The sequence below is a fragment of the Pelodiscus sinensis genome, chromosome 2 (genome assembly GCF_052426305.1).
Source record: "Pelodiscus sinensis isolate ZL-2025 chromosome 2, ASM5242630v1, whole genome shotgun sequence".
NCBI lineage: Eukaryota > Metazoa > Chordata > Testudines > Trionychidae > Pelodiscus > Pelodiscus sinensis.
Genome location: NC_143053.1, coordinates 36,288,940 through 36,313,970, shown reverse-complemented (window position 1 = coordinate 36,313,970; position 25,031 = coordinate 36,288,940). Strand labels below are relative to the sequence as shown.

Here is a 25,031-nt window from a genome sequence, read left to right as displayed (position 1 = left end):
TTACATTGCTCAAATATGGTTTATTTAAATCATGTTAGGCTTTGCAATAAAACAAAGAATGAGCAAGCCACAGCCATCTATAGGAGAAAGAGATGCCTATCACATTCTTGACTTCTTTGCTCAGATTCTGAATAGGGAGCCAATTAGTCTAATCGTTTTTGAGTTGTGGACACCTATCCAGGAACTCGATTGACATACTTCACATTGCTCAGATGGTAATTATAATAGAAATCTAATTACATGACCCTATTATCCATCTCTTAATACTAAATGAACCACCACTGCAAACTGGTCCAGAAGTGAGAGAGCTCTCCTGTGGCTACTAGATGGCGCTGCAGCATTATCCTTAACCATTCTCAGGATTAAAGAATCTAGGTACTTATCAGTTCTGGGTGCATGTCTCAGGTAGAGAGACTGTGTTATATACTCCTAATAAGGAACAAACAATGGATATTCATTGCCACTCTTCACTCAGATTTTTTGATCTGGCACCAGTCCCAACAAGATCCAATAAACAGAGTTCGGCTGGATTCAAACAGCTGACCATTTGGTGAAAGGCTTTGTTTGTATCCTACCACTGATCTTAAATCAAACTCAAACAAATACAATTTTGGAATAACAAGAATGATATTTTAAAAGGCTACTTATATAAAGTGTTAATTAAAAGCAATCACATTTATTTTCCAAAGCAAAAATCCTTCTAGCATTGCATTCATTCCGTTTCCACATTATCTCATCTATACCAGGGAAATGAAGACTTCTAGCTGCAAAATAGTAGATGTAAAAATCTACCTACAAATTTAAAAGGTGAAATTGTTATTCCATCTACGCCAAATACCACTATGTCAAATTATAAACCCATCCTTTCAAACTGTGCCTATGCAATAGCAGTTACCTTTAATACAAACGAACACACACACACTAGACTGTACTAAAAATCACACATCAGCATTTGTGCAACACTCACCAGTTAAGGGTTGATAGTCACAATATACTACAATATTTTAAAATTATTCTATGGTGTACAAATTCTGTTGTAATGCTTTGATGATGCACATTGAGCTTTCAATTAGAAAGATAACCATCACCATAGTATCTGAATTCTTAATGGTACAAGGCTCAAGTAAAAATGTTTTAGTACCTCAAGGGAGGGTGGGAGGAATGACACACCACCTTACATTACAAATGTGCTTGAGAAATTCAGAAGGATGGGAAGTGTAGAATATCCAGCTAAATGGGTAAAATAAAGAAGATATATAGAAATTGATATTTCAGTGTCAGATGCTGATCACAACCCCAGTGCAATCAGAGGTTAATGTTGGCCGTCTGCTTACTGTTGAGGCACTTAAATGTAAGTAGCAGCAACTGGATTAAATAAAGTAGGTGGAATTTGAATGCCACTGACTCATTCCAGGTCCAAGTTTTAAATATAGATGCACCTGATTTACAATACTACAAATCAAATCTTATATGAAGGATATTTTTCCTTGAACACTTGCTGCTAATACTGATAGGCCACATTTAGCACATGGCATGAAAGCTGCTTGAGTTACATCACAGGTTAACAGAGAAATCCAAGAAAATTGTATTGCTTGATCTGATAAGATCATACCATCATCGTACTTTATACCCCACTATACACACAGCAGTCCTTCCATTATTAAAGTTTTTGAAGCCGTGGAGAAGTGTACTCTACCATACGGACAAAGTGGAAGCACTGTTCTAGATTTGTGAATTTACATTTTAAAATAGTAAGAGGTCACAGAAAAATATTTACATGCAGTGTTACCTCACCAGGGCTCAAGATTAAAATACTGCGAAGAGTGAGGCACAGATGCAGTTTGAGATAATTAACTAAAGCACAGGAATGCACCTATTGCAGCCATTTAAATAAGTCACCAAATCAGTTTTACATAAGTAACAAAAATGTGACTCAATAAGCTCTTTACACTATATCTCTTTAAGAAGCTGCATGAATTTCTTAAGAGGACATTTTTACATGGTGCAAAGCAAAAAGATATTTACACTATAGGTTATAACCTACATATTGTACAGATAAATTAGTCTATTCAAGTGTAAATTTTAACTTCACACAAAGTAGGAAGCCAGGAAAAAAAATCCTAGTCAACTCTAGAAGAAATATAGAAAACTTCTCAACAAGAAGTGAAATGGGAGAACAGGGAAAAGTCAAGATGCTCTCTGAAGAGAGATTAGAAATCTGCATCCAGAGTGAAAACATTGTCCGTTGTTTCTGCCATAACTGCAAAGCGCTGATACTCTGAAACCCGCTTCTCAAAGAAGTTTGTTTTTCCTTCCAGTGAAATATTCTCCATGAAATCAAAAGGGTTTTCTGCTTGGAAGACCTAAAAAAAGTAAACTTTATTAAATTGGAGTTCCTTTAATTGGCAACATGGTGCTTTTATGAATTCCCACATAAACAACGCAGAAAATGTCAATTAGCTGGAAGGGGGATTCTTTGAGATGAGTGGTCCCCATGTGTATTCCACACACAGGGTACGCTTGTGCTCCGTATGCCTGAAACTAGAGATCTGTAGCAAATAGTGTCTCTTGGTCCATGCATGCAATTGCTCTCCTTGTGCTCCAAACCAAAGACATAAAGGGTGACAGACAGACAGACACTGTACCAGTTCCTTCTCTTACTAAGAATCAGGTAACATCCAAAGCAGAGGGGAAGGAGGATGGGTAGTGGAATACAGATAGGGACAAATACATCTCACAGCACTTCCAATAAAGTAAAGAGCTGGTCCCTATATGTGTTCCGCACATCAGAGCATGGTAAGCAGTAATCAAACAGGAGGAAAGTGCGAGGATGCAATTGGTATGGATATCTAACACTACTGTGTTCATGGCTGCATCTGCTAAGACAGCCTGCCCTAGAGCAAAATGCTTTGTAAAGGTGTGCTGGAGCCCCAGGTAGTGCTATACAAACATCCAGCATTGATATTGCTTAAAGAGATGCCACAGAGGTTGCTTGTGCTCTCAAAATATGGGTCTTCATAGCCTGTCTACGCACGTTACATGTGCCAAATGATAAAACAAAATAACACATCCAGAGATCCACTTAACGAGTCTCTTGGGCTACGTCTAGACTGCAAGCCTCTTCCGAAAGATACTTTCGAAAAAGTCTCTTTCGAAAAAGAGCATCTAGACTGCAACCGGTACTTTTTGAAAAAGCAAGCCACTTTTTCGAAAGAGAGCACCCAGGCAGTCTGGATGCTCTCTTTCGAAAAAGCACAGTTTGCATTACATAGTGCCTTTTTTCGAAAGAGCACTTTTAAAAAAAGGCATTATTCCTCGTGAAAAGAGGAGTACTGCCATCGAAAGAAAAGCCACGTTCTTTCGATTTAATTTCGAAAGAACGCGGCTGTAGACTAGACGCAGGTGACTTTTTTTTTTAAAAAGGCTACTTTTTTTTCGAAAAAACCCTGCAGTCTAGACACAGCCCAAGTCAAGAACACTTGTCCTTCTGAGTGCTCTGTTATGGTGCTTTTCCCACTCATTTTCATTCTTTGTGGATAAAAGACCAACACCCATCTGACAATCAGGGAGTGTGGTCTCTTCATTCCTGGAAAAATTAGGTTTGGGGAATAATATTGGTAAGTGAGTAAAATTGGTTAATGTAAAATTCTGAAATTACGCTAGTGATGAATTATAGGTATAAATGGAGACCTCCTCTACAATATACGGTCAGCCATGAGTTTGCCCAGTTCATTCACCTATCTGGCTGACTTGATCGCAAATAAGGTGGCAGCCTTCATGGAAAGATGTGACATGGAACATATGGCCATCATTAAACTCTGGGATTCTTGGTACAGTCCTTTTTCATAGGGAAAGCTCCCCAGTGCAGAGAGAACCAAGCTAACAATAGTAGCTATGGAAACACTAACACATTTAAACACTAGAGTAGACAAACTACTAAGAACTATTTACAAAATATTACAGATATTTTAAGTGGAGGAAGATTAAAGTGGACACAGAATACCAACTCAAACCAGACAGTGGTAAGAAGGAACTGGAAAAACACTGGTCCATGCTGCCCTTTATACCTTCAATTCAAAAGCCCATGAGAGCAACTGAAAATGTGAGGATCAACAGACACCACTTACTACAAAACTCTGGCCTCAGGTGCCAGAAGCACAGACATATTCATATATGGAATACACATTGGGACCAGCACTCAAAGCAGCAGCACACACTTACTGGTAATTTCATTTTGTAAAAATAAAGCAGGGATTCTCCAGTGTCTCCACGTAATATCTAGACTGGCTCACCCCTGCTCAAACAACCAGCCTTAAAAACTAGCACTCAGCAAGGGAGCATGAAATATTACAGGAAATAAGATATTAAAATAGACTTGGTTCTCACTCCACTATAGCAGTATGATATAGATGTTTACTTTTCACACCCTGAGAAAACTCTACCTTGTATATCAATTAATGTTTTTGTACCAATGAATGCATCCAGCACAACAATCTCTATGTAACCCCCAATTTATTTCTCAGAGATTTACTTTTGTGTGTATAATTAAGAGGTTTATCCACAAAGTTCTCCTGTCAGCATTATTAATAAACCTCAGTTTTCCTCAGAGTAACACTATTTTTTAAGGTGCATTTGCTTCCATCAAAGCAAATTCAGTGTCATATAGACTAGGGATGTGAAAGCGTAACCATTTACACCAGTGGTCCCCAACCACTGAAGGATGCCGGGCGCCAGCGGGCGTGGCCGTTCGCCCGCTGGGCGCCAGAGGGTGGGGACACTTGCGCGCCCGGGGCCGGCGCCTCCCCCCCAAGCGCCGCACGCCCGGGGCCAGCGTTCCCCTCCCCCTCCCCCCCCCAAGCGTTGCACGCTCGGGGCCAGCGCCCCCCTTCCCCTCAAGCATCACGCTCCCGGGGCCAGTACCCCCTCCAAGCGCCGCGCGCCCAGAGCACGGGCAGCCAATCTGCGGCGCTCCCGGGGCCGGCGCTCACCATGCGCCATGGGCCAGCTTCGGCACCATGCATGCACCACGTGCCCAGGGCCGGGCCAGCCCCGAGCACTTGGCGGGTGCACACAAATGCCCCCACGGGTGCCATGGCGCCCGCGGGCACCGTGTTGGGGACCACTGATTTACACAGTTAACCAATGAGCCTGGGCTCATTAATTAACGTGCACGGTTACACGCAGTCCTGCCCCCCAATGCAGCTGCTTCTCTGTCAAGAGGCAGCAGCAGGGAGGCGGAAGCTCATAAGCGCAGGAGACAGTTTTTAAGCCACCTCCCTTCCCCACTAGTGCTGCTACCTCTGTATCAGTGGTGTATCCCATCCCCCCGGTATGTAACCACTGAACATTTCAGCAGTAACACATTCACTTAATGCTTGTAACATCCTCAATATGGACCACACAAGAAATGGGCATGGTGAATTGCTAACCTCATGCAATAAAAATTGTTCTGCTTCATTATAATCCTATAGAACTGGAGCACGTGCCTCCAATTTAAAATCAAGAAGTATTTACAGGGCAACCCTGTCCAAAGAAACAATGGTTTCATCTGTTCTAAATAATGAAATGTGTATACTGACACTGTTCTCTGTTTAAGAGACAGCAGAATGCATAAGTACAGCAAAAGTGCAATACCCAAACCTGTGGTAAGGTAATGCTGCACACAGACAACTTTGCTTGGCCATTTTAACAGGCCAGAATTTGTTGAAATGATCTTGTATCTCACACCTTCTTACCTTAGAAAACCCAAGCTCTGTAAGTAACCGGTCTGCCACAAATTCTATATACTGTTTCATCAAACTGCAATTCATTCCAATCAACCCCACTGGTAAAGCCTCTGTTAAAAATTCCTGGAGTAAAACACAAAAGTTACATTTAAAGAAGGGACAATTCAATTTAAGGGGAGTGAATAGTATCTACTTGGTGGTGGTATACCATTTGTGATGTTTCTATGAAATAAGATTCAAAAGTTGTTTACTCTTAAATAATTTGCATCATAAAAAAACATAGCAAATATTTCCTGTTTTGATCAGCTCTTTGCAACTTTCTATATTTTAGCATTGTTTATCACAGAATCAGTGAGAATTTTCACTGGTGTTTTAACTATGTGATAGAGCCAATTCTCATTAAAAAAAAATCAACAAAAGTTTTTCCATTGAATTCAATGGGCTCTGGATCAGATCCTGTGTGTAGCTATAACAAATCACCTATAGGTAAATGTGACTGACCATGAAAGAGAAAATCCAACTGTGCTAGCCTTAACTTATACTATCAGTTGACTAATACTGTTAAACATAATTTCTAACTTTTGTTCTCAGCGACAAGCAAGAGTACCAAGAGACTGACTGTACAGAGTGTGTTGGTGCACATGTATGGACCAGTCATTTATTAGGAATTCCAGAAATTCTGCCAGAGCATCACTTCTTTACACATGAAAATTCTCGTGACAGTGATACTGTGCAGATTAGTCTCGTCTGCTCACCTGCTCAATTTCAACCGCATTAACAATTATCTCTTTGACTCGCTCTTCTGAAGGCTTGTTCACTAAATAATGAAATATTAGACAAGCAAAGTCACAGTGCAGACCCTGAAATACAAAATAATGAAAGAGGTTTAGTTTCTCCTGCCCCTCATGATTTGCTATTTAAAGTCTTGTACTAATAACTGTCTCTCTGAAAGGAATAACCTGCTTCATGGAAATGTTGATGCATTTCTCAGATCTTAAAAGGGCATTCACCTATACTCGGCAGAAATATAATTATTGAAAATCTACAAATTATGCTGAAAAACAGAAGACAGGAAAAACCAGTTGACTTACTTCAATTTGCTGATATTATTTTTGGACAATCTTTTAAAACAAAGGGTATTTATATGGAACCAAATTCACTTCTACCCTCCTTACAGATGCTTTTGTAATCACGTTATAAGACTTGACATAAGTAGATTCATGAAGACTCTCATGGTTAAGTTATTTTAATTATTTTTATTAGGATTTGTCCTCCCCTCACATGACCTCCAAGCTTTTGCCAAAAGGAAGAGGTTAAATTAACAGAACAAGTTCATTACTGGTATCAAATCTAAAACTGAAAAATACTTTTTTGTTCAATATGCTGCGTTAGTCTGTACATTTTATTGCCACAAGATTTCATCAACGACATTAGGAATAAAATAAGATGGTTGAATAGATTATGGACAATAAGAAAACCCAGAGTGACAGCTGTGAAGATTAAAACAAATCAGCCAACCAAGAGTTTTGGAAGGGTTATAAAACCTCATAAGCCAACCTTAAATGGACATAAGAAATAAAATTACTCAGAGGCAATTTTTTTTCTAAACTACCTACCACAGAACTTCTTATATATTCCTTCAGTTCCACTGTTGCTGCCCATTGTCAGACACAGAATATTGCATTAGATCAGGATGCCTTCAGCTGCTTCCTGGGCCACCTGCCTGGTCACTGTGAGCTCCAGCGGTAGCGCCTCCCAGCAAGCTAAGCTGCGCAGCACCACACTGAGACAGTCCGCATGTGCAGAAGCTGCTGGCTGGTGGGGGGTGGGTGTGGGTGTGTGGCAAGAGGCAGGGCAGAGCATGCCTGCCGCGTCGGCCAGAGTGGTAGTGCCTCCCTGCGAGTGGAGCAGCACCACCCAGCACTGAGCCAGGCTGCAGCAGCGCATGTACAAGAGCTGCCAGGGTGGCTAGAGGCAGCGGGGGAGATGGGCAGCAAGGCACGTGGCAAGGCAGTGGCAGAGCTGGGCAGCGAGACGTGGGCAACAAGCAAGCAAGGCGGCGGTGGAGCCAGGCAGCGAGGCCAGAGTGAGAAAGGTCTGCGCTTGTGTAGGGTTACCATACATCCGGTTTTTCCTGGACATGTCCTTGTTTTTTACATGTTAAATCACCATCCGGATGGGTTTTTTAAAAGGCAAAAAATGTCCGGGATTTTTTGCCCTGCAAAGGGGATTGGGGAGGAGGCGGCAGCAGAACGTGCTTCAACAGAATGTTTGGAGCTGCACACCCAGACCATTCACAGCCACTCTGCGCATGGGCCCCAGAGTCTGGAGGGAAAAGCATGTGGCTCCGGTGAGACCCAGGGTATTACCCTCCACCCCACCAGATTTATGTCCCCGGCTCTGCAGGAGGGAAAGGGCATTGGGTTAGAGCAGGGGGGCTGACATCCAGCATCCAGCCCCATCAGCCAAAACGTGTCATCTTGCCAGCAACTCACCCTTCTCTGCCTTGCTGGCTTTCCCCTTCCTTCAGCTGTGTCTGCTCTCTCCCACCTTCTGCATCGTTTCATACTTTCCCCACCCTCCTTTTTCAGAAACTGATGCAATTCTCCCCCCTTTCTTATTTCACAGCTGCTAACAGAAATGGGATGAGGTCTTGCCCTTACTGGCAGGCGCATGTGCAGAGAAAACTGTGCCTCCTCCCTCTGGGTTGGGAATTCACTGGGAGCCCAGTGACACACTACTCTCAGCTACAGAAGCATTTGACCCCAAACAAATGAAACATTCCATATATTACCTCATCTCGACTAATGAGTTCATTGGAGAATGTCAGTCCAGGCATAAGACCCCTCTTCTTCAGCCAAAATATAGCAGCAAAAGAACCTGAGAAGAAGATTCCTTCCACTGCAGCAAAGGCAACCACTCTCTCCCCTGTTTAATACAATACACTGGAAATTAGACTCAGATAAATCAGATTTGCTTCTGTTTGTCAGGTATGCAGCTTACATTGGACACACTAATACCGAACAACACTAAATCATCATCCACTTAGTTACTGTATTTCATTTCACCACATGAGATTTCACAACATGCATGTATGTGCACACATCATTATATAATCACCAATGAAATGCAGCCACTTTTGGGATGAAAGGGGATAGCTATTAAAAGTGTTCAACATACAACAGCTTATAATAGGAAAAGAGGAAAAATAGCACATCAACTGAAAGTAGAGAGAGCAGAAGAAAGAATTTAATTGGTCAGAAAATCTGGTCAGGACTTTAGGCCTAATACTCCTGTTCTCCTAGTAGAAAGTGCCTTTGTGACTAATAGATAAGATTGGACAACACAGACTTTCTACCTGAGCCTCAACTCTCTGGATCTCAGGTTCCTACATAAAGGGAAGAGCATTCTCCTAACAGACAGGATGCAATGCATTGAGATTTGTAAAAATACTCAGCTGTCTATAGCTTCTTCCATCCAGGAAGTCAGAGCATTATTATTCTGACTCACAAAATCAGCTGAAAATTTTTAATGACCATAAATTATCTGAACCCATTTTATAACTCAGCCTAACAACAGTACCTCCCACTTCTCAGTAAATAATGACTCCACAAAGGCTATCGATGTTAACTGCAGAAAAGAGTGCCACCTAGGCTATGTCTAGACTGCAAGCCTCTTTCGAAAGATACTTTCGAAAGAGCCTCTTTCGAAAGAGCGCGTCTAGACTGCACGCGGAATTTCGAAAAAGCAAGCCGCTTTTTCGAAAGAAAGCACCCAGTGAGTCTGGATGCTCTCTTTCTAAAAAGCCTGTTTGCTGTCAAGAACACCTTCTTTCGAAAGAGCACTTTCGAAAGAAGGCGTTTTTCCTCGTGGAATTAGGTTTACCACCGTCGAAAGAAAAGCCGCATTCTTTCGATTTAATTTTGAAAGAACGCGGCTGCAGTCTAGACGCAGGTGAAGTTTTTTCGAATAAAGGCTACTTTTTTCGAAAAAACCCCTGAGTCTGGACACAGCCCTAGTGAATCCTAAGCACCACTTTCTGCAACATCAGAAGTTCCACATGAAGATCTCTCTTCCAGATAATGACTAGCTCTAAGCCTGTTCAGCCTCTAAAATTTAACTTTTCACAGCCCGAGGAATGATAGCTGTGCATGTAAATCCATACACTGAGAGGCTTAAAGGCATTTACCCAGAAAAAAAATCCACACCACGGCAGGAAATGCAGTATAATCTCAAGAACAAATTCAGCAATACTTAATGATTTGTTGTGCTCAAAATTCACCAGAACATTTTACTCTTTAAAAAAAAAAAAAAAAAAAAAAAAAAACACCCACTACTCAAAGCTGAATTAGTGGTAAAATCCTTTGAAGCACTATACTTTGACATCCATATTATCAGCAGATGTATTCATAATCAGAGTTGTTACAATGAACACTAAAGGAATTCATAATCACTCAGCTGAGATTTTTGAAGTCTAACAGAATAACTCTTAATACAAAACTTGAATGCAGAAAATTTTGTTCTTTTCTAACCTTTTAAGAGGTGCTCACTTACAAATGCTCTATTTTAGGAAATACATTTGCATTTGGTACAGAGAAAGTACAAATATTCATTTTCGTAATGCTTATGATGGCCAAACAGGCTAATCTCTTCACCAGCCATTCATCTGAAATGTCTCTTTAGTACCCTGGTTTCTTTTGCTGTGCAGGGAAAGTTATTCTTTAAACTGGTTAATTCCTTTCAACAAGTTTCTCTTTTCAACAATGAAAGTGAAGGAACCAGAAATGGAAGTGACTTAGGGTGGTCCATCAAGGTCCCTGAAAGGGGAATGTGGAACAGATGATCATGGACTCATGAGAAGGACAACCAGCACAATTATAGCAATTAAGCTGCCTTGTAAACCAATCACTGGAGCATACGGAGGTGCGAGTGTGAGTGTTTGTGGGAAAGGCACAACAGAGCGGAGATATTATTCAAAATGAAGCCATCACCCTGCTGTGAAAAATACTGGAAACAGCTAAAGGTAGAGGGTCTATGGTGAATCTTGAAGCACTATTCCATTTGCAATAGCCCTTTAATCACAATAATGAATTTTAACACATTCTGTGCATTAACTAGATGGCATGACAACAGGGATGTAAATATTGATCAAAACAGTTAACTGGTTAAACAATTAAAATTATTTCATTTAAATCATAAAAGTCTTAGCAAATTCTCTGGGAAGTATTCCAGGGCAGAGCTCTTTACCTGAAAAATCAAATAGTAGCTTGTCTAACTAAGACAAAAAATCTGCATCTGCTCTATTAAAATCAATAAAGTCAGGATAGAAAAGCTAGCTGAGGAGGGACAGCTATACCAATGTTTCTCAACCTTTTTTTTTTTTTATAAAGTACCCCCTTTTTAAAAAAAAATTATAAGTACCCCCAGTACCTACAGTGCTCAGACACACAATTATTTTACCATTGCAACACATTTGTTTAAACAACTTAATCGTAGCCATGTGTGTGATGACATTTTTGTGTATAAAAAGTACAAAAATAATAAAGTGCTTTAAAACTTTAAAAAATTCAGTTTTCTCCAAACTTCAGTTGTGTTGATGTACCCCCCAGACTTCTCTCAAGAACCCCTAAGGGTACTCGTACCACTGATTGAGAAACACTGAGCTTTACCATAATGTCATGCACAGTGCATAAGAAAATGGAGTGAGTCAGTCAGAGTTTACCATTTACAGTAAACTTCCGATAATCCGGCACCTTTAGGACCCAGGGGGTGCCAGATTATCAGATATGCCGGACTATCAGAAGGGGGGGGCTATGAGAGGTCTGGGGTGGAGTGGAGAGGATGTGCCCCTTGGCGCTGCGGGACCAACCCAGCAGCACCCCAGTTGCTCTGTCCCAGACATCCCCAAGTCAGCCGCTGCTGGAACTGACCAGCGGCTGACTTGGAGAAGCCGGGCAGAGTTGCTCTTCCCCCGGCTTCCCCGAGTCAGCCGCTGGTCAGTTTCAGCAGCAGCTGAATCAGAGAAGCTGGGGGCAGAGCAGCTCCAATTGTCTGGCTGCCCGGAGCACTTCCGGGTTCATATGGTGCCGGACCATCAGGAGTGCCGGACCATTGGATGCCGGACCACTGGAGTTATACTGTATTCTCTTTTGAGACCTATTAAATCATCTAGCCCTCTCCCCACCACTGAAATTCCTTGATCTATACAGAGCTCTATAAAATCATGACTGGAGTGGAAAAATTGAATAAGGAAAAGTTATTTACTTATTGCCACAATATAAGAACGAGGGGGTCACCAAATGAAATTAATAGACAGCAGGTTTTAAACAAACAAAAGGAAGTTTTTCTTCACTTAGTGCACAGTGTATGTATGGAACTCCTTGCCAGAGAATGTGGTAAAGGTTAGGACTTTAACAGGGTTCAAAGAAGAGCTAGATAGCCACTGATGGACCTAACCTCTGTGAATCTATTAGCCAGGATGGGTAGGGGTGGGTGTTCCTGGCCCTTCTCTGGATGTGGGTGACAGGAGAGGGATCATGTGAGGATTACCTGTTGTGTTCCCTCCTTCTGGGGCATCTGGTATTGCCCACTGTTGGCAGACAGGATACTGAGCTAGATGGACCACTTATCTAACACAGCATAGCTGTGCTTATGTTCTTGCTCTACATCTTCCAGTGCTTCAGCCAGCCTTGTTTTAAGTAAGTTCCAATTATGGAGTTTGCTCTAGTTCAGCGGTTCTCAAACTTTTTGGGCTCCGGAGCCCTTTACGTGCGTAAAAATTTATGCAGAGCCCCAGCGGTCCACTGATTGTATGTGCTGTACCTATCGATGTTTCCAGTTTGTCAACTTCGCGGAGCCCCAGGGCTCTGTGGAGCACAGTTTGAGAAACACTGCTCTACTTAAAGCAAGCAGTCAAGCACAAGGGCTTGTGGCATTCCTGCTGGACAGCCAAGAAAGCATTTACCATTAGCCTAGGTGCAAGTAGCCTTCCTGAATGGTGTGTACTGGAATCTGGCAAGATACATGCTACAATACATCAATAGAGTATACAATCTGCACCTGCCCCTCCACATCTGAGATATTGTGATGCAAGCTAGTGAAGCTGTGATCCCTATGGCCTGGTTCTACAAGTTTAGACTAGAAAATAGCAGATTTCTAACCATCAGAAGAATGAGATTTTGGAACATCTTCCCAATAGGAGGAGTAGTGGCAGACTATCCAGCTAGATTCAAGATGATACATTTATTAATAGGATTATATGACAGAGTTACCTGCGATAGTAGGGGAGGAGACCCTAAAATCCAATAGAACCTTTCTAGTCCTATGTCCCAAAATTCCTTCACGCTGCTTCCATCTCTTCTTCACCCCACCTTTGGCCATTCCTTATTTCACCTTTCTTCCTCCTCTAGGATAAACCCACTAACATCTCAGTGTCTTCATCACATGTACTCCTCCCCACCAAAACCCTGCTTCCATAGAAACACATACTGTATTTTAAAGCATCCTGATAACGTACACAGATAAATATCCAGGTATTCAGAGGTGAAATGTTTGGGCATTGGACTCTAGGAGCTTTGCCTCCTTAAGCTCACATACAGGTCATTTAAGAAAAGAACATTTATTTTTCTACTCCAAAGAATGGAATGCAGGTGCCATCTGCTGGTTTATTTAGAGACAGTTGATATGGGGAAAAGAATTAAAAGACAAACAGCATATTTACTGTAATACTGTAGCTCATGTGCAATAAATATACTTGACAACTCTAAAGACATACCAGACAATCCTAAACAATAACTGTCCATAAAGCTAACAATTAAATGAAGTACTCCGATTCTAAAACCTATATAACAACATTTCTTGCAGAAAGCCTACTGGCTGGCTCTTGCATACTGAAATATGTAACAAAGTTTTAATATGCTCATTAGAAATCTTGAATTAAGAGTGTCTATTTCTGAACGCTCCCCCCCCCAAAAAAAACATAATGAAGTTGAGCTAATTGATTCTTTTCACCCCCCACAGAAACAGCTGTGAGTGCAAGAAAGACAACAGAGTCCTGCTGTATATTGGAATTAATATACTGAACAGTCAGCTAAGAAAGTCAGAGCTAGTGAAACATCTATGCAACACACATCTGGCAATGGGTCTGGACAAAAGTGAAAAAATGCCATTAATAAGCAAATAAGATACATATACTTGTTATATCTGGCCTAGGCAACTCTAGGAAGATTGCGGGAAAGGAAATGGTTCCCCCCACAATGGACATTTGGAACTTGATTGTCAACTATTCTCAGTTGTTTTTGCTGAAGCCACCAATAATCACTACTTTGTTTGAATTTTACCAAAGATATTCAGGTGATCCCTCTTCCCCAGCACAATATATAATGTAATCTGCGTCTCAGTTCTTCCCATCCAAAACAAGAATATCTACAGTAATGAATCAAAAGTTCTTGCAGAACAAGATAATCTCATTTTTAGTTGGAGGGCAGGGGTGCTTGGACATACTCCAACAGTGAGAGTTTGAACCCTGGTTAAACTCATAATTGCCTTTTTATCCTATATTCATAACACAAGTGCCCCCCAGACACCACATATCATTATCTCAAGATTGAGATCTACACAGTCACCTAAACTCTCTCTTTTTTTAGAAATCACAGTTGGGCTTGAAACTCAGGATACAGTATCCTTTAAACTTAGGAGAAATTCTGCTCTGGAAAGTTACAGCTCAGTCCCAGAAAAATTAACCTTCGTTAATCTGGGGCATATAAAATAGAATCATCTAATTAAAAAGCTACATACCAAAAGTTGATTCTCTGTCTGCTATCCACCTCAGGGCCCAATCTGCTTTCTTCTTCACACAAGGCATTGTTTCAATTGCATTAAATAAAAATTCTCTATAGAACGGAACAAATGTAATATTATAAACACTTATAAAATATTTATATTACATTAGTGCCCAGAGACTCCAGCTGAGATTGGGATCCATGTGCTAGGCAATATATAAACACAGAATAAGACAGTTTTTGCCCCCACAGTTTTTACAATCTAAACAGATAAAGGCTACAAAAACAAACAGAGAGAAACAAATGGAAAGTGACTTATTCAGGTTCACACAGCAGATATGGGCAGAGCCAAGAATAGAACCCAGGTTTCTCAACTCCCAAATCAGTGTTTTATCTACTAGATTATGGTGCATCTCACTCCATGAGCCAAATGTTGGCCAGTTCCTGCTTCAGGAGCCTTCCCCTCCTGATTACTCTTGCTGGCCCCACATAGGAGCTGGGCACAATGTCAATCCCTGTGGATACAACTGCTAATTCTGGCTAGCACAACTAACTGTGTTAAATACTCCCAAAAGGTATACAAACATTAGTTTACAAGGTGACACAGCAGCCATCTTCCCATTGCCCATGTTCCTTAGAGTTCCAGGAGACCTTAACCTGCCCCAGTGCAAGATGCTGCCCTGGACAGAGCTCTGCATGACTCTCGCTATAGGACCATGGTATCACCATACACCTGCAGCCACTTACTAACTTCTTTGCTATTGTTACTACTGTTATTATTTAAACTAGAGAGACTCTCCTTGTTGACATACAGGGCAAAACTCAGTTAAAGGGCATGACATGTCTCTTTACGAATGACTGGCTAATGTAAAAGCGGCGAGGAGTCCTGTGGCACCTTATAGACTAACTGAAGTGTAGGAGCATAAGCTTTCGTGGGCGAAGACCCACTTCGTCAGATGCATGTACCTGCATCTGACGAAGTGGGTCTTTGCCCACGAAAGCTTATGCTCCTACACTTCAGTTAGTCTATAAGGTGCCACAGGACTCCTTGCCGCTTTTGCAGATTCAGACTAACACGGCTACCCCTCTGATACTTGGCTAATGTAGTTCAAAAGGAATGTTTTGAAAAATATTGGCAACAAAAAGCTGTTTGCAAGTAAAGTGATAGACTATTACCAAACCCAGATCATTAAATAGCATTAAATTCCTACAGCATTTCATAACCAAACTGTTTTATTACTTATATTGCTCCGTAAAAAATATTAACTAATCCTTACAACACTCCTTTGATGTAGGTATTATTTCTATTCTGTTTTATAGATGAGAAAAACACCAGGAAATTTTTAAATTATTTAATTAAGGACACCCAGCAATTTACCATGGAAAAGAAGGCAGGTGATCCTGGCATGTGCTACATGACTAGCCCTTTAGACTGCACAGCCAGTACTGAGGTAATATAGTCAATGACTTTGTGACAACTGTGACAATTACCGTTTCTTGGGATCTTTGATGTAAGTGTCTATCAGCAAACTGTACATCTCCGAGTGAACATTCTCAATTAAAATCTGAAAGCCATAGAAACAGCGAGCTTCTGGGATTTGCACTTCCTGGCTGAAACGCTCCACCTACCAAAAAAAGTGCCAGTTAGAGTATTAGCATTGCCTGAGAGAACAGAAATGAACAAAAGCATCCCACACCCAGCCAACGGAGAAAGGATGAAGACAGTTGGATTGAAATATTTCACAAACATGCATGCAAATATCTAGCAGATTATGGAATTATTCTTTGAAAGTGAAATACAGATGTTTTATAGATAGCTTATAAAACTGTAATTAAGTGGTATGTTGTATATGTAATGAAAATATACACCAGAATACTGCAACACTGAAAACTTCACATTACACAAAAAAGATCAGAATTCTGGTTTGATATTAAGTAAAATGAACTTCCTATATTTTGTGTTTCAGAGAGACTATATCTATCTTTCTTCAATCCCACCCCTTTTTACAACGTATTCCCTATGTGTATTCCAGAAGTTATGTGTGTGCAAGGTCCAAGATAGGTCATTTTCAGTCTTACACAACTGATTGTTTAAGGTGAGATATTTTGTAGCCCAGAATGTCTACAACTGGCAAATTCATATAATCAGAAAAGGGAGATCCATCACTTACTTGCAGGCCTGGCAGATTCAGCGATACCTGCAACAAGTCACCTTAATAAACATAGGTCCTTAGAATCGGTTTTAGTGAGATAAGAAACTCTGGCCAGGATATGGCAATATGCTAAGAAGAGATAGTTAAAATCTCATTATCTCACTGAGAAACATTGATGGGATCACTGGAAAAGTTCACTACCACCTTCCCTTCTTAGTGAGCCAAAAATTAACACAGTCCACTTGAAGGGAAATGCAGGACGATGTAGCACTTTAAAGACTAACAAGAAGGTTTATTAGATGATGAGCTTTCGTGGGCCAGACCCACTTCCTCAGATCAAGCTCATCATCTAATAAACCATCTTGTTAGTCTTTAAAGTGCTACATTGGCCTGCATTTTGCTTCAGCTACCCCAGACTAACACGGCTACATTTCTATCACTTGAAGGGAGGACTTAAAGACTATTTACATGAATTGAGTGTTTAGAATCTTTAAGACTATACTAATGTGGTCCTAATTTGTCTTAAATATTGGCCCAGGGAGAACAGGTTGCTCAGATGTCTAAGCAAAACTGAGATTATGTGGCAGAGAAAAAATGCAACTACTAAATAACAGACACTTGATTATATTAAGTCAAAATTGAAATGAAAAGTTTTAGCTAGTCTTATAAAAGGTAACTCACAAGAAATGGGCTATATTGTAAAGATGCCTTACCAAATTTTCATTTACAATTCCATCACTGGCTGCAAAAAAAGCCAGGACATGAGAGATGAAGTATTTTTCTTCTGATTTCAGCTTGTTCCAGTGAGGAAAGTCCTTCGATAAATCAACCTTATGGTATAAAAAGAAAGAAAAATACAATTATTGTCCTTTAGCATTGATAACACTTGAAGAAAAATAGAATCTTAAACAAATCAATGATGTAGAGAGTTGAGATCATATTTGAAAATGTTTAGAGGATTTTACTTCATTTGTAAAGAAATTTAAAAATCAAACACAGTGAAAGCAGTGAAATATGGTAATGTATTGTCACCATAATACAATGTAATTGCTTTGCAGCTTATAAATGACACTTTCTTCTCTGTCCACCACACAAATACAGATCTTTGGAAATTCAGAGAATATGTACACCATTTAATCACTAGAATGACCACTAGATACCTGATATTACAGCATGTCCAAAGGTATTTCTAATGGAAAAACAGAATAATTTACATTTATGCAGAGTACTTCATTTGGAAGAAAGGAAAGTGATCAGGAATAGTCAACATGGATTCACCAAGAGCAAATCATGCCTGACCAACCGGATTGCCTTCTAGGATGAGGTAACTGGCTCTGTTGACATGAGAAAGTTGGTGAATATGATATATCTTGACTTTAGCAAAGCTTTTGATATGTTCTCCCACACTTAACTGCCAGCAAGTTAACGAAATATGGATTGGATAAATGTACTGTAGAGTGGATAGAAAGCAGGCTAGATTTTAAGGTCAACGGGCAGTGATCAACGACTTGATGTCTGGTTAGCAGTCAGTTTCAAGCAGAGTGCCCCGAGGGTTGGTTCTAGGGCTGGTTTTGTTCAACATTTTTATTAATGACCTGGATGAGGGTCATGGATTACACCCTCAGCAAGTTTGCAGATGACACAAAACTAGGGGGAGAGGTAGATATGCTGGAGGGTAGGAATAGGGTCCAGCGTGACCTAGCCAAATTGGAGGATTGGGCCAAAAGAAACCTGATGAGGTTCAACAAGGACAAGTGCAGAATCTTACATTTGGGATGGAAAAATCCCAAGCACTGTTACAGGCTGGGGACCGACTGGCTAAGCAGCAGTTTGGCAGAAAAGGTCCTGGGATTACAGTAGATGAGAAGCTGGATAGGAGTCAACAGTGTGCTTTCATAGCCAAGAAAGCTAACGGCATATTAGTGTGCATTAGGAGGAGAATTGCCAGCAGATCTAGAGAAGTGATTATTCCCCTTTATTTGGCACTGGTAAGGCCACATTTGGCGTATTGTGTCCAATTCTGGGCCCCGGACTACAGAAACAATATGGATGCATTGGAGATGGTCCAGTGGAGGGCAACGAAGATAATTAGGGGGCCGGAGCACAAGACCTATGAGGAGAAGCTGAGAGATTTGGGCTTGTTTAGTCTGCAGAAGAGAATCTTTAACTACCTATAGGGAAATTCCAAAGAGGATGGAGGCTGTGCTCAATAGTGACAGATAACAGCATGCGAAGCAATGGTCTCAAGTTACAGTGGGGGAAGGTCTAGGTTGGATATTAGGGAAAACTATTTCACTAATAGGACGGTGAAGCACTGGAATGGATTACCTAGGGAGGTCTTGGAATCTCCATCTCTAGAGGTTTAGGTCCCAGCTTGACAAAGCCTTGCCTGGAATGATTTAGCTGGGGTTGGTCCTGCTTTGGGTAGGGGGTTAGATTCAATGACCTCCCGAAGTCTCTTCCAGCCCATGACTTGCACACTATGCCTCTGTTAATGAATACTTAAATTCCATTGCTTTTGTGTAAGAGTATCACATTTATGACTTATGTCGAGGCCAGGAGTGGCCTGAGGCCGGCTGCAGCAGCTGGTGCACCAGGCAGGCGGCGCAATTGACGCTCCCACCTGTATGGCCATGACGCCATCATCAGGTGCCTGGGCCAGCAGTGCTCTAGGCAACTGCCTAGTTCGCCTAGGCTCCCGGGCCGCCCCTGGTCAAGGCTGTGATCCACCACACCTTTCAGATGCTTCTCTGCAGCACTGCTGCCATGCCCATTTTCCACCATATAGTATTTATGATTTTGTTTTTTCTTCCCCAAGTGCAGCACCTTACATTTGCCTTTCTTGAATTTCATTTTGTTGTTTATAGCAGTTTTCCAATCAAGATACTTCTGAATTTTAGCTCTATCCTCAAAAGTATTGGCAACCCCACAACTTTGTGTCATCTGCAAACTTCATCAGCATGTTCTCTCTACCTATATCCACATCATTAATACAGATGTTCAACAATTGACCCAAAACAGTTCCCTGTGAACCCTACCTGAATCACTTAAATCTCTGTTCTTTACTTTTAAACTCATTCTTGTTTTAGTACAATATCAGTGAAAGTAAAGTGTGAGTCTTCAGCTCAACTAACAGGCTAGTGTGTACGCTGTCTCTTTGGAGGCAAAGAACTTAATAATTTGTGACCATCGCAGTGAGACATTTCTAGGGTTCACTGACCATTAATTGCATGGTTTAGATCAGCAGAGTCTCAAGGAATTTGCTGGTGAAGTGGACCGACTGGAATGGCAGGAAGCTGACAGTCTAATCTCCAACAAGGATCACTCTTGCTGGACCAGAGATCATACAGTGGCTTACGGTTCTGGGTGTTCTGATCAGAACATCACACTCACCTCTTCTACTGTCCAGAATGAAGCTTGTGCCTTTTTATACATTTTCCACAAATCCGGGTATTGCAGTGGGAAGATGACAAATCGACGAGGATTTTTTCTGAGAAGAGGTTCTTCATTTGATTTAAAGTCATTTTCAATTGCACATGAAGAGAAACCCTTAAGAAAAAGCATGTTATATCAGAAGATTATTCTCCAATTGTAACTCCACCACTTAGCTTAATTATTTTAAAAAGTAAGATAAAAAAAATCCTTAGAATGAAACCACTGAGACATGCACATGCCTGAACCAAGTAACTGAAGGATCCTCTCCTGTAACTCTTGCTCTTCCGTCTGCCATCCCTACTATTTACTGCCATTGCTTGTTCTTTCTGCCCAGCTCTACCTAGAATAATTTTGGGTGCAGTAAATTAATAACAGTACCAGACGTTTCTCTCATTCTAGAGGCAGCAAGAAGGGGGAGGGGTCTTGCGTGAAACTATGAAGGTTAACCAATGAGCCCCGGTCCATCAGTTAATCATTTACATGAATGCATCACATCCCTATTGTGTACCTTCCACTACTCTGATTTCATCTTAGCTGGATGTCATCCTTCTGTTTAAATCTGTGGTGTCCATCCAGTTCTGAAGCAGTAGCCAATATAGCAGCTACAGCTATAGTGAATTAGCCATATTATTCTGAAAATGTAAATAATAGAGTGGCTACTGCTATAGCCAAATAGCTACATGTGGCTAGTGGCAAGCATGTTGGAAACCATGGATTTAAATGATGATGGGCAGCCAGCAGTGCCCGTTTGATATCAGGCAGTAGTGAGTTCATACTCCCAGATTCATTCACATTACAACAGTCATACACTCTAGTGCTACAGATTTGTCTGCCTTTTTTGGAGAGCTGCACATCCAATTCTAGCTGAAAAAGAGTAATCAGAATGCAAACATCTACAAGACATCGTCAGAGCAAATGACTGCAAGGAGCACCCAAGAGTTGGTTCAACTGCCACATCAAAGCAAAGGAGCTCTAACATAAGTACTTAAAGACAAAAAGGGACAACAGGACCACTAGTAATAGTTATATCACCTTGCCAATACTATGAGCATTGGATACCCAGATAGTTTGGATATTATATAAGAACCCCATATAGACAGCTATCCTGGAGCTGCTGTGGTGGAAAGCATATCCAAGAAATATTACATAGTATAAGATAATAAAGCTGTAGGAGGAATGTAAATTATTGTGTTAAATGGAGCTAGGAACCCCTTTCTGACTCCTCAACCTTTAAACTCTACCACGTCTCCACTCAAAATTAGGGATGTTAAAAAGAATTTGAGGTAAACATGTAACCGCTGACAATTTCAGCTACATCACAAGGTAACATCCTCCAGCATAAGAACAGCCTTCAGGAGCGCAAGTGCAATTGCTATTCTACCCCTCGCTATCTTCTGCCCATCCACTCCACAATTCCCCACCCTCTCAGCTTTGGCTCAGAGGGCCTATACAAGAGGGAAGTAACCTGGAAAATGATGGAAGAGATCTCAAGGCAAACCACTGAGTGGGAAAAGACATTCCAAAACTGTGGGAACAGTAATATTTTATCACCATTGACATGGAGATTAGCATCGGGACAATAAATACCCATACCACCTGGAAGGTTATGACCTGGGCACTAGGGGTATTATCTGAAAAATGCAGTCATGTTTCCAAAGGAGGAAAAAAAAGACAAAAGGTGAAATATTCATGGAAGCAGTGATTTCATCCCAGCAAATGACCAAAAGACAGAAGGGCAAAGGGAGTAGAAAAGTAGCACATGGCCCTGCAAAATTTCACAATACAGACAGAAACAGCTTTGTTGGAGCACCTTTTGTTACAAACGTCAAGCACAGGACATTACAACCCAGACTTGTAATGTCCTGTATGGTATGGGGAACACACCATAATTTCAAATTGCAAATCCTACTAACTAGGGATGTTAGATATCACATAACTGAATAGTCATGTAACTGCATGAAATCTTAGTGGTTACACGACTATTCGATAGTCCCCAGGGGCGGAGCTGGCAGCCAGTGTGCTCTTGGTACCACTCCCAGGGTGACAAGTGGAGCCAGTCCATGAGGGGAGCCAGTTTAAAAAACTAGCTCCCTGCGCATACCAGCTGTCTGCCACCCCACACTGCTGCTTCTGATGCAAAAGCAACAGCATGGAGTGGCAGTGGCCCCTGTCCATGGGAAGGGGTCTGAGTTCTCCATGGACAGAGGCTGCTGCCATGAAGCCGCCTCTGCTTATGGCAGGCCAAGGCTTGCCACAGACAGAGACTCGGGCCCACCACTGACAGAGACTGCTTCATAGCAACCTCCCCTGGCCATACCCTCTGACAGAGGCAGCAGTACAGAGGGAAGAGGGCAGGAGACACTGCAGAGCCAGTGCTGAGGAGGACTGACTTTTAAGCTAGCTCCCCCCCAGCACCAGCTCCTGCTTGGCAAAAGCAAAGATATTTACTCTCTTGATTAAATGCGATAACAAAGCAGTCTTACATTTCCAGAGGGCCAAACTGGACAGTCTCTAGGAAAATAATTAATGGACACAAATCTGATATCTGAAAAGGCAACACACAAAAACCTGCTGGGGAACATTTTAGCTTGCCACAGCACTCATTAATGGATCTCAAAGTTACCATATTGTTTCATGCCAATTCCACAAGCTAACTCCACAGGGAAGCCTTAAAACTTAACTTCATTTATAAGTTTGATTCCTGTCACAGAAGTATGAATAAAGATACTGGCTGGATTGTCCACTATATTCCACATCTTAATGACATAAAAAAACCAAATAATGGGTATTCAAGACCAATCAGCACCTTCTCTGTAAGCTTCATGTAGCATGGACACTAATGACTATTTCTTCCCCCCTTTTTTCCCCGTTCTTTTTCCTTCTCTCCCCCAATCTTCTATTTATTTAGAAACTGGACCTTTAATAACTCCACTCATCTGAAGAAATGGGTTGGGCCCACGAAAGTTCATTATACCATCTACATGTTTTGTTAGTCTCTAATGTGCTGCAAAACTATTTGTTGTTTTTTAAGTACATTCTCTTTCCCCTTAGCTTTCCTTTTCTTCTCTCAGCCCTTTGGACAGAATGTCAAAGACAAACTTATCAAATATCAAAGAGATTCCTTGGATAGGTAATCTCCCTGTTTTATGTATAAGTATCTCATCATGCCAATAAGCCTACTTATGAAATTAGATACGTTTTGCATACCTTGCCTGCTCTTCCATTTCTCCAGCAATGTTAATGGTAGAACTACCTGTTGATACAGCTCCACATACCAGTGGGTTCAGTGATACTACTACAAGTGTAGACAGGACATGCTGTATCTCCTAGATCTGCTCTATGATTCTTGGACTTTGAAAGTATTTGCCTGTCCACTACAATATCATGCCTCCCCACCCCAAAAGATTCTTATAGATAATTTTTCTTCTAAAGCGTCCTCTGTATTCCTCCTCAGTCAATTCAGGATTAGGGATATAAGCAACTTGCCGATTAGGAACCATCTTTTAAACTGGCTCCCCTCAGCACCATCTCTACAGGGAGTCAGGGGAGGCAGAGGTGCAGCAGAGAACCCATGCTAGCTGGTACCAAAGCTGTCTCACTGGCGCAGGGTCCCCACTGTTACTCTTGTACATTTCAAAGGCAGAGGCACAGCAGAGCGCCCCCCCTTAGCAACTAATCGAGTAGACGAGGACTACTCAATTAGCTGATTAACTGACATTTAACATTCCTATTCAGGATTATAATTCTATCTTTGGAAAAAGCTTCCTGTTTTTCCCAAACCATATGAAGTTATGTAAATATGTATAAGCACAATAGTTGCCTCATGAGAGCCTATTTTTTAATTTTATTTTCCAACAAAAAAAAATGATCTGCCCTTTTCGGAGGCTGCCCTCCCATTAGTCTCTCTGTATGTCCATGTTGTTGCATAGTACTATTCCTGGCTGAAGATTGTCAGTCACACACCCCTATTTTTTTTTTTTAAGATACTGAGAATCTATCATTTCTGTACTGTAACTCATTCCCAGTCCAGTCAAGAGTATAGAAGAAATACTCTGCAATCCCCTCTTTCCTTCTCTAGGAGAATCAAGTGAATTTGATTAGATCAAGTGAACAGAAAACTACGTGGGAAGGTCTGAAGGTAGCCAAGCATAAACCAAGTAACTAGCACTGCTTGGGACATGACAAGGATCACAGCCCCCCAGGCGCTGCAGGGAGCGAGGGGATCCCAGCACTATGCGGGGGTGGGGAGGGAGGGGAGGAAAGGCAACGCGCAGCCCAGCTAGGGGGTCCCAGCTGGGCTCGGGGAGGGGTAGGAAACCCGGTGGGGGAACAGGGCAGAGGGGCGGGCAGCAAGGAGGCTAGAAGGGCCCCCCCCGCCTTCTGGTTCCCACGGCCCAGCTGTTCTTCGCCACCGCACCAGGATCGCGTGGCCCCGGGAACTGGGGCTTCACAGAGCCGAGCCCCTCCCCCCCCCGCACCTGAGCACCCGCGACAGTCGCTGACCCGTTAGCCCCAGCGGCCTCCGCTCCTCACACACGCTGGGAAGAGACCGCGGCGAGCACCTGCCGCGCCGCCCTCCCGCGCTAGGCCCGACCCCACCGCTCAGGGGTCACGCGCCCGAGCCGCCTCCCCAGGCCGCTAGCGGCCACAGGCAGCGCGAGCCAGCGGGGCCCGCCCCCGCAGCACTTACCCGCCCCGGCATAGCGACCTCCTGCGGCGGAGCGCGAGCGGGCCGCTCGCTCATGGCGCGCGCGCGGCAGCGCCACTAGCCGGCAGCACGCGCTCACTCGGCGCTGCGTCGCCCCTGGGACGTTACAAACGGCGCGGGTGGTCTGCGGCTACGGAGCATGCGCGTTCCGACTGCGCATGCTCGGTGACCTCGGCTGAAAGCCGCTGCCCGACCCGGGCTGCCCGCGGGGGCGGGGCCGCGGCGTGAA

At 42.3% G+C, this 25,031-nt stretch overlaps 1 protein-coding gene across 3 annotated transcripts; it reads right to left on the bottom strand.

The window, feature by feature from the left end:
- On the bottom strand, positions 1-24,976 carry RRM2B (ribonucleotide reductase regulatory TP53 inducible subunit M2B). Of its 3 annotated transcripts, none has more exons than XM_075920260.2 (9): positions 24,785-24,976; positions 20,053-20,208; positions 17,373-17,489; positions 15,998-16,131; positions 14,523-14,617; positions 8,521-8,654; positions 6,482-6,586; positions 5,736-5,849; positions 1-2,363 (listed from the first exon to the last, which is right to left on the bottom strand). In XM_075920260.2, exons 1-9 carry the CDS (start codon positions 24,836-24,838, stop codon positions 2,211-2,213), a joined length of 1,062 nt encoding a protein of 353 aa, XP_075776375.1. In that variant the 5' UTR covers positions 24,839-24,976; the 3' UTR covers positions 1-2,210. The 3 variants fall into 3 exon arrangements, with proteins under 3 accessions (XP_075776375.1, XP_075776376.1, XP_006122492.2); XM_075920261.2 differs by lacking the exon at positions 24,785-24,976 and adding an exon at positions 24,598-24,742; XM_006122430.3 differs by lacking the exon at positions 24,785-24,976 and adding an exon at positions 24,573-24,721.
- Between the last annotated feature and the right edge of the window lie 55 nt (positions 24,977-25,031).

Coding starts and splice junctions, on each gene's coding strand:
- RRM2B (XM_075920260.2), bottom strand. CDS start 24,838: ATGAGCGAGCGGCCCGCTCGCGCTCCGCCGCAGGAGGTCGCTATGCCG. Junction 14,618..15,997: donor ATCAAAGATCCCAAGAAACG/GTAATTGTCACA, acceptor TCCGTTCTATAG/AGAATTTTTATTTAATGCAA. Junction 2,364..5,735: donor CAGAGCTTGGGTTTTCTAAG/GTAAGAAGGTGT, acceptor TACTTTTTTTAG/GTCTTCCAAGCAGAAAACCC.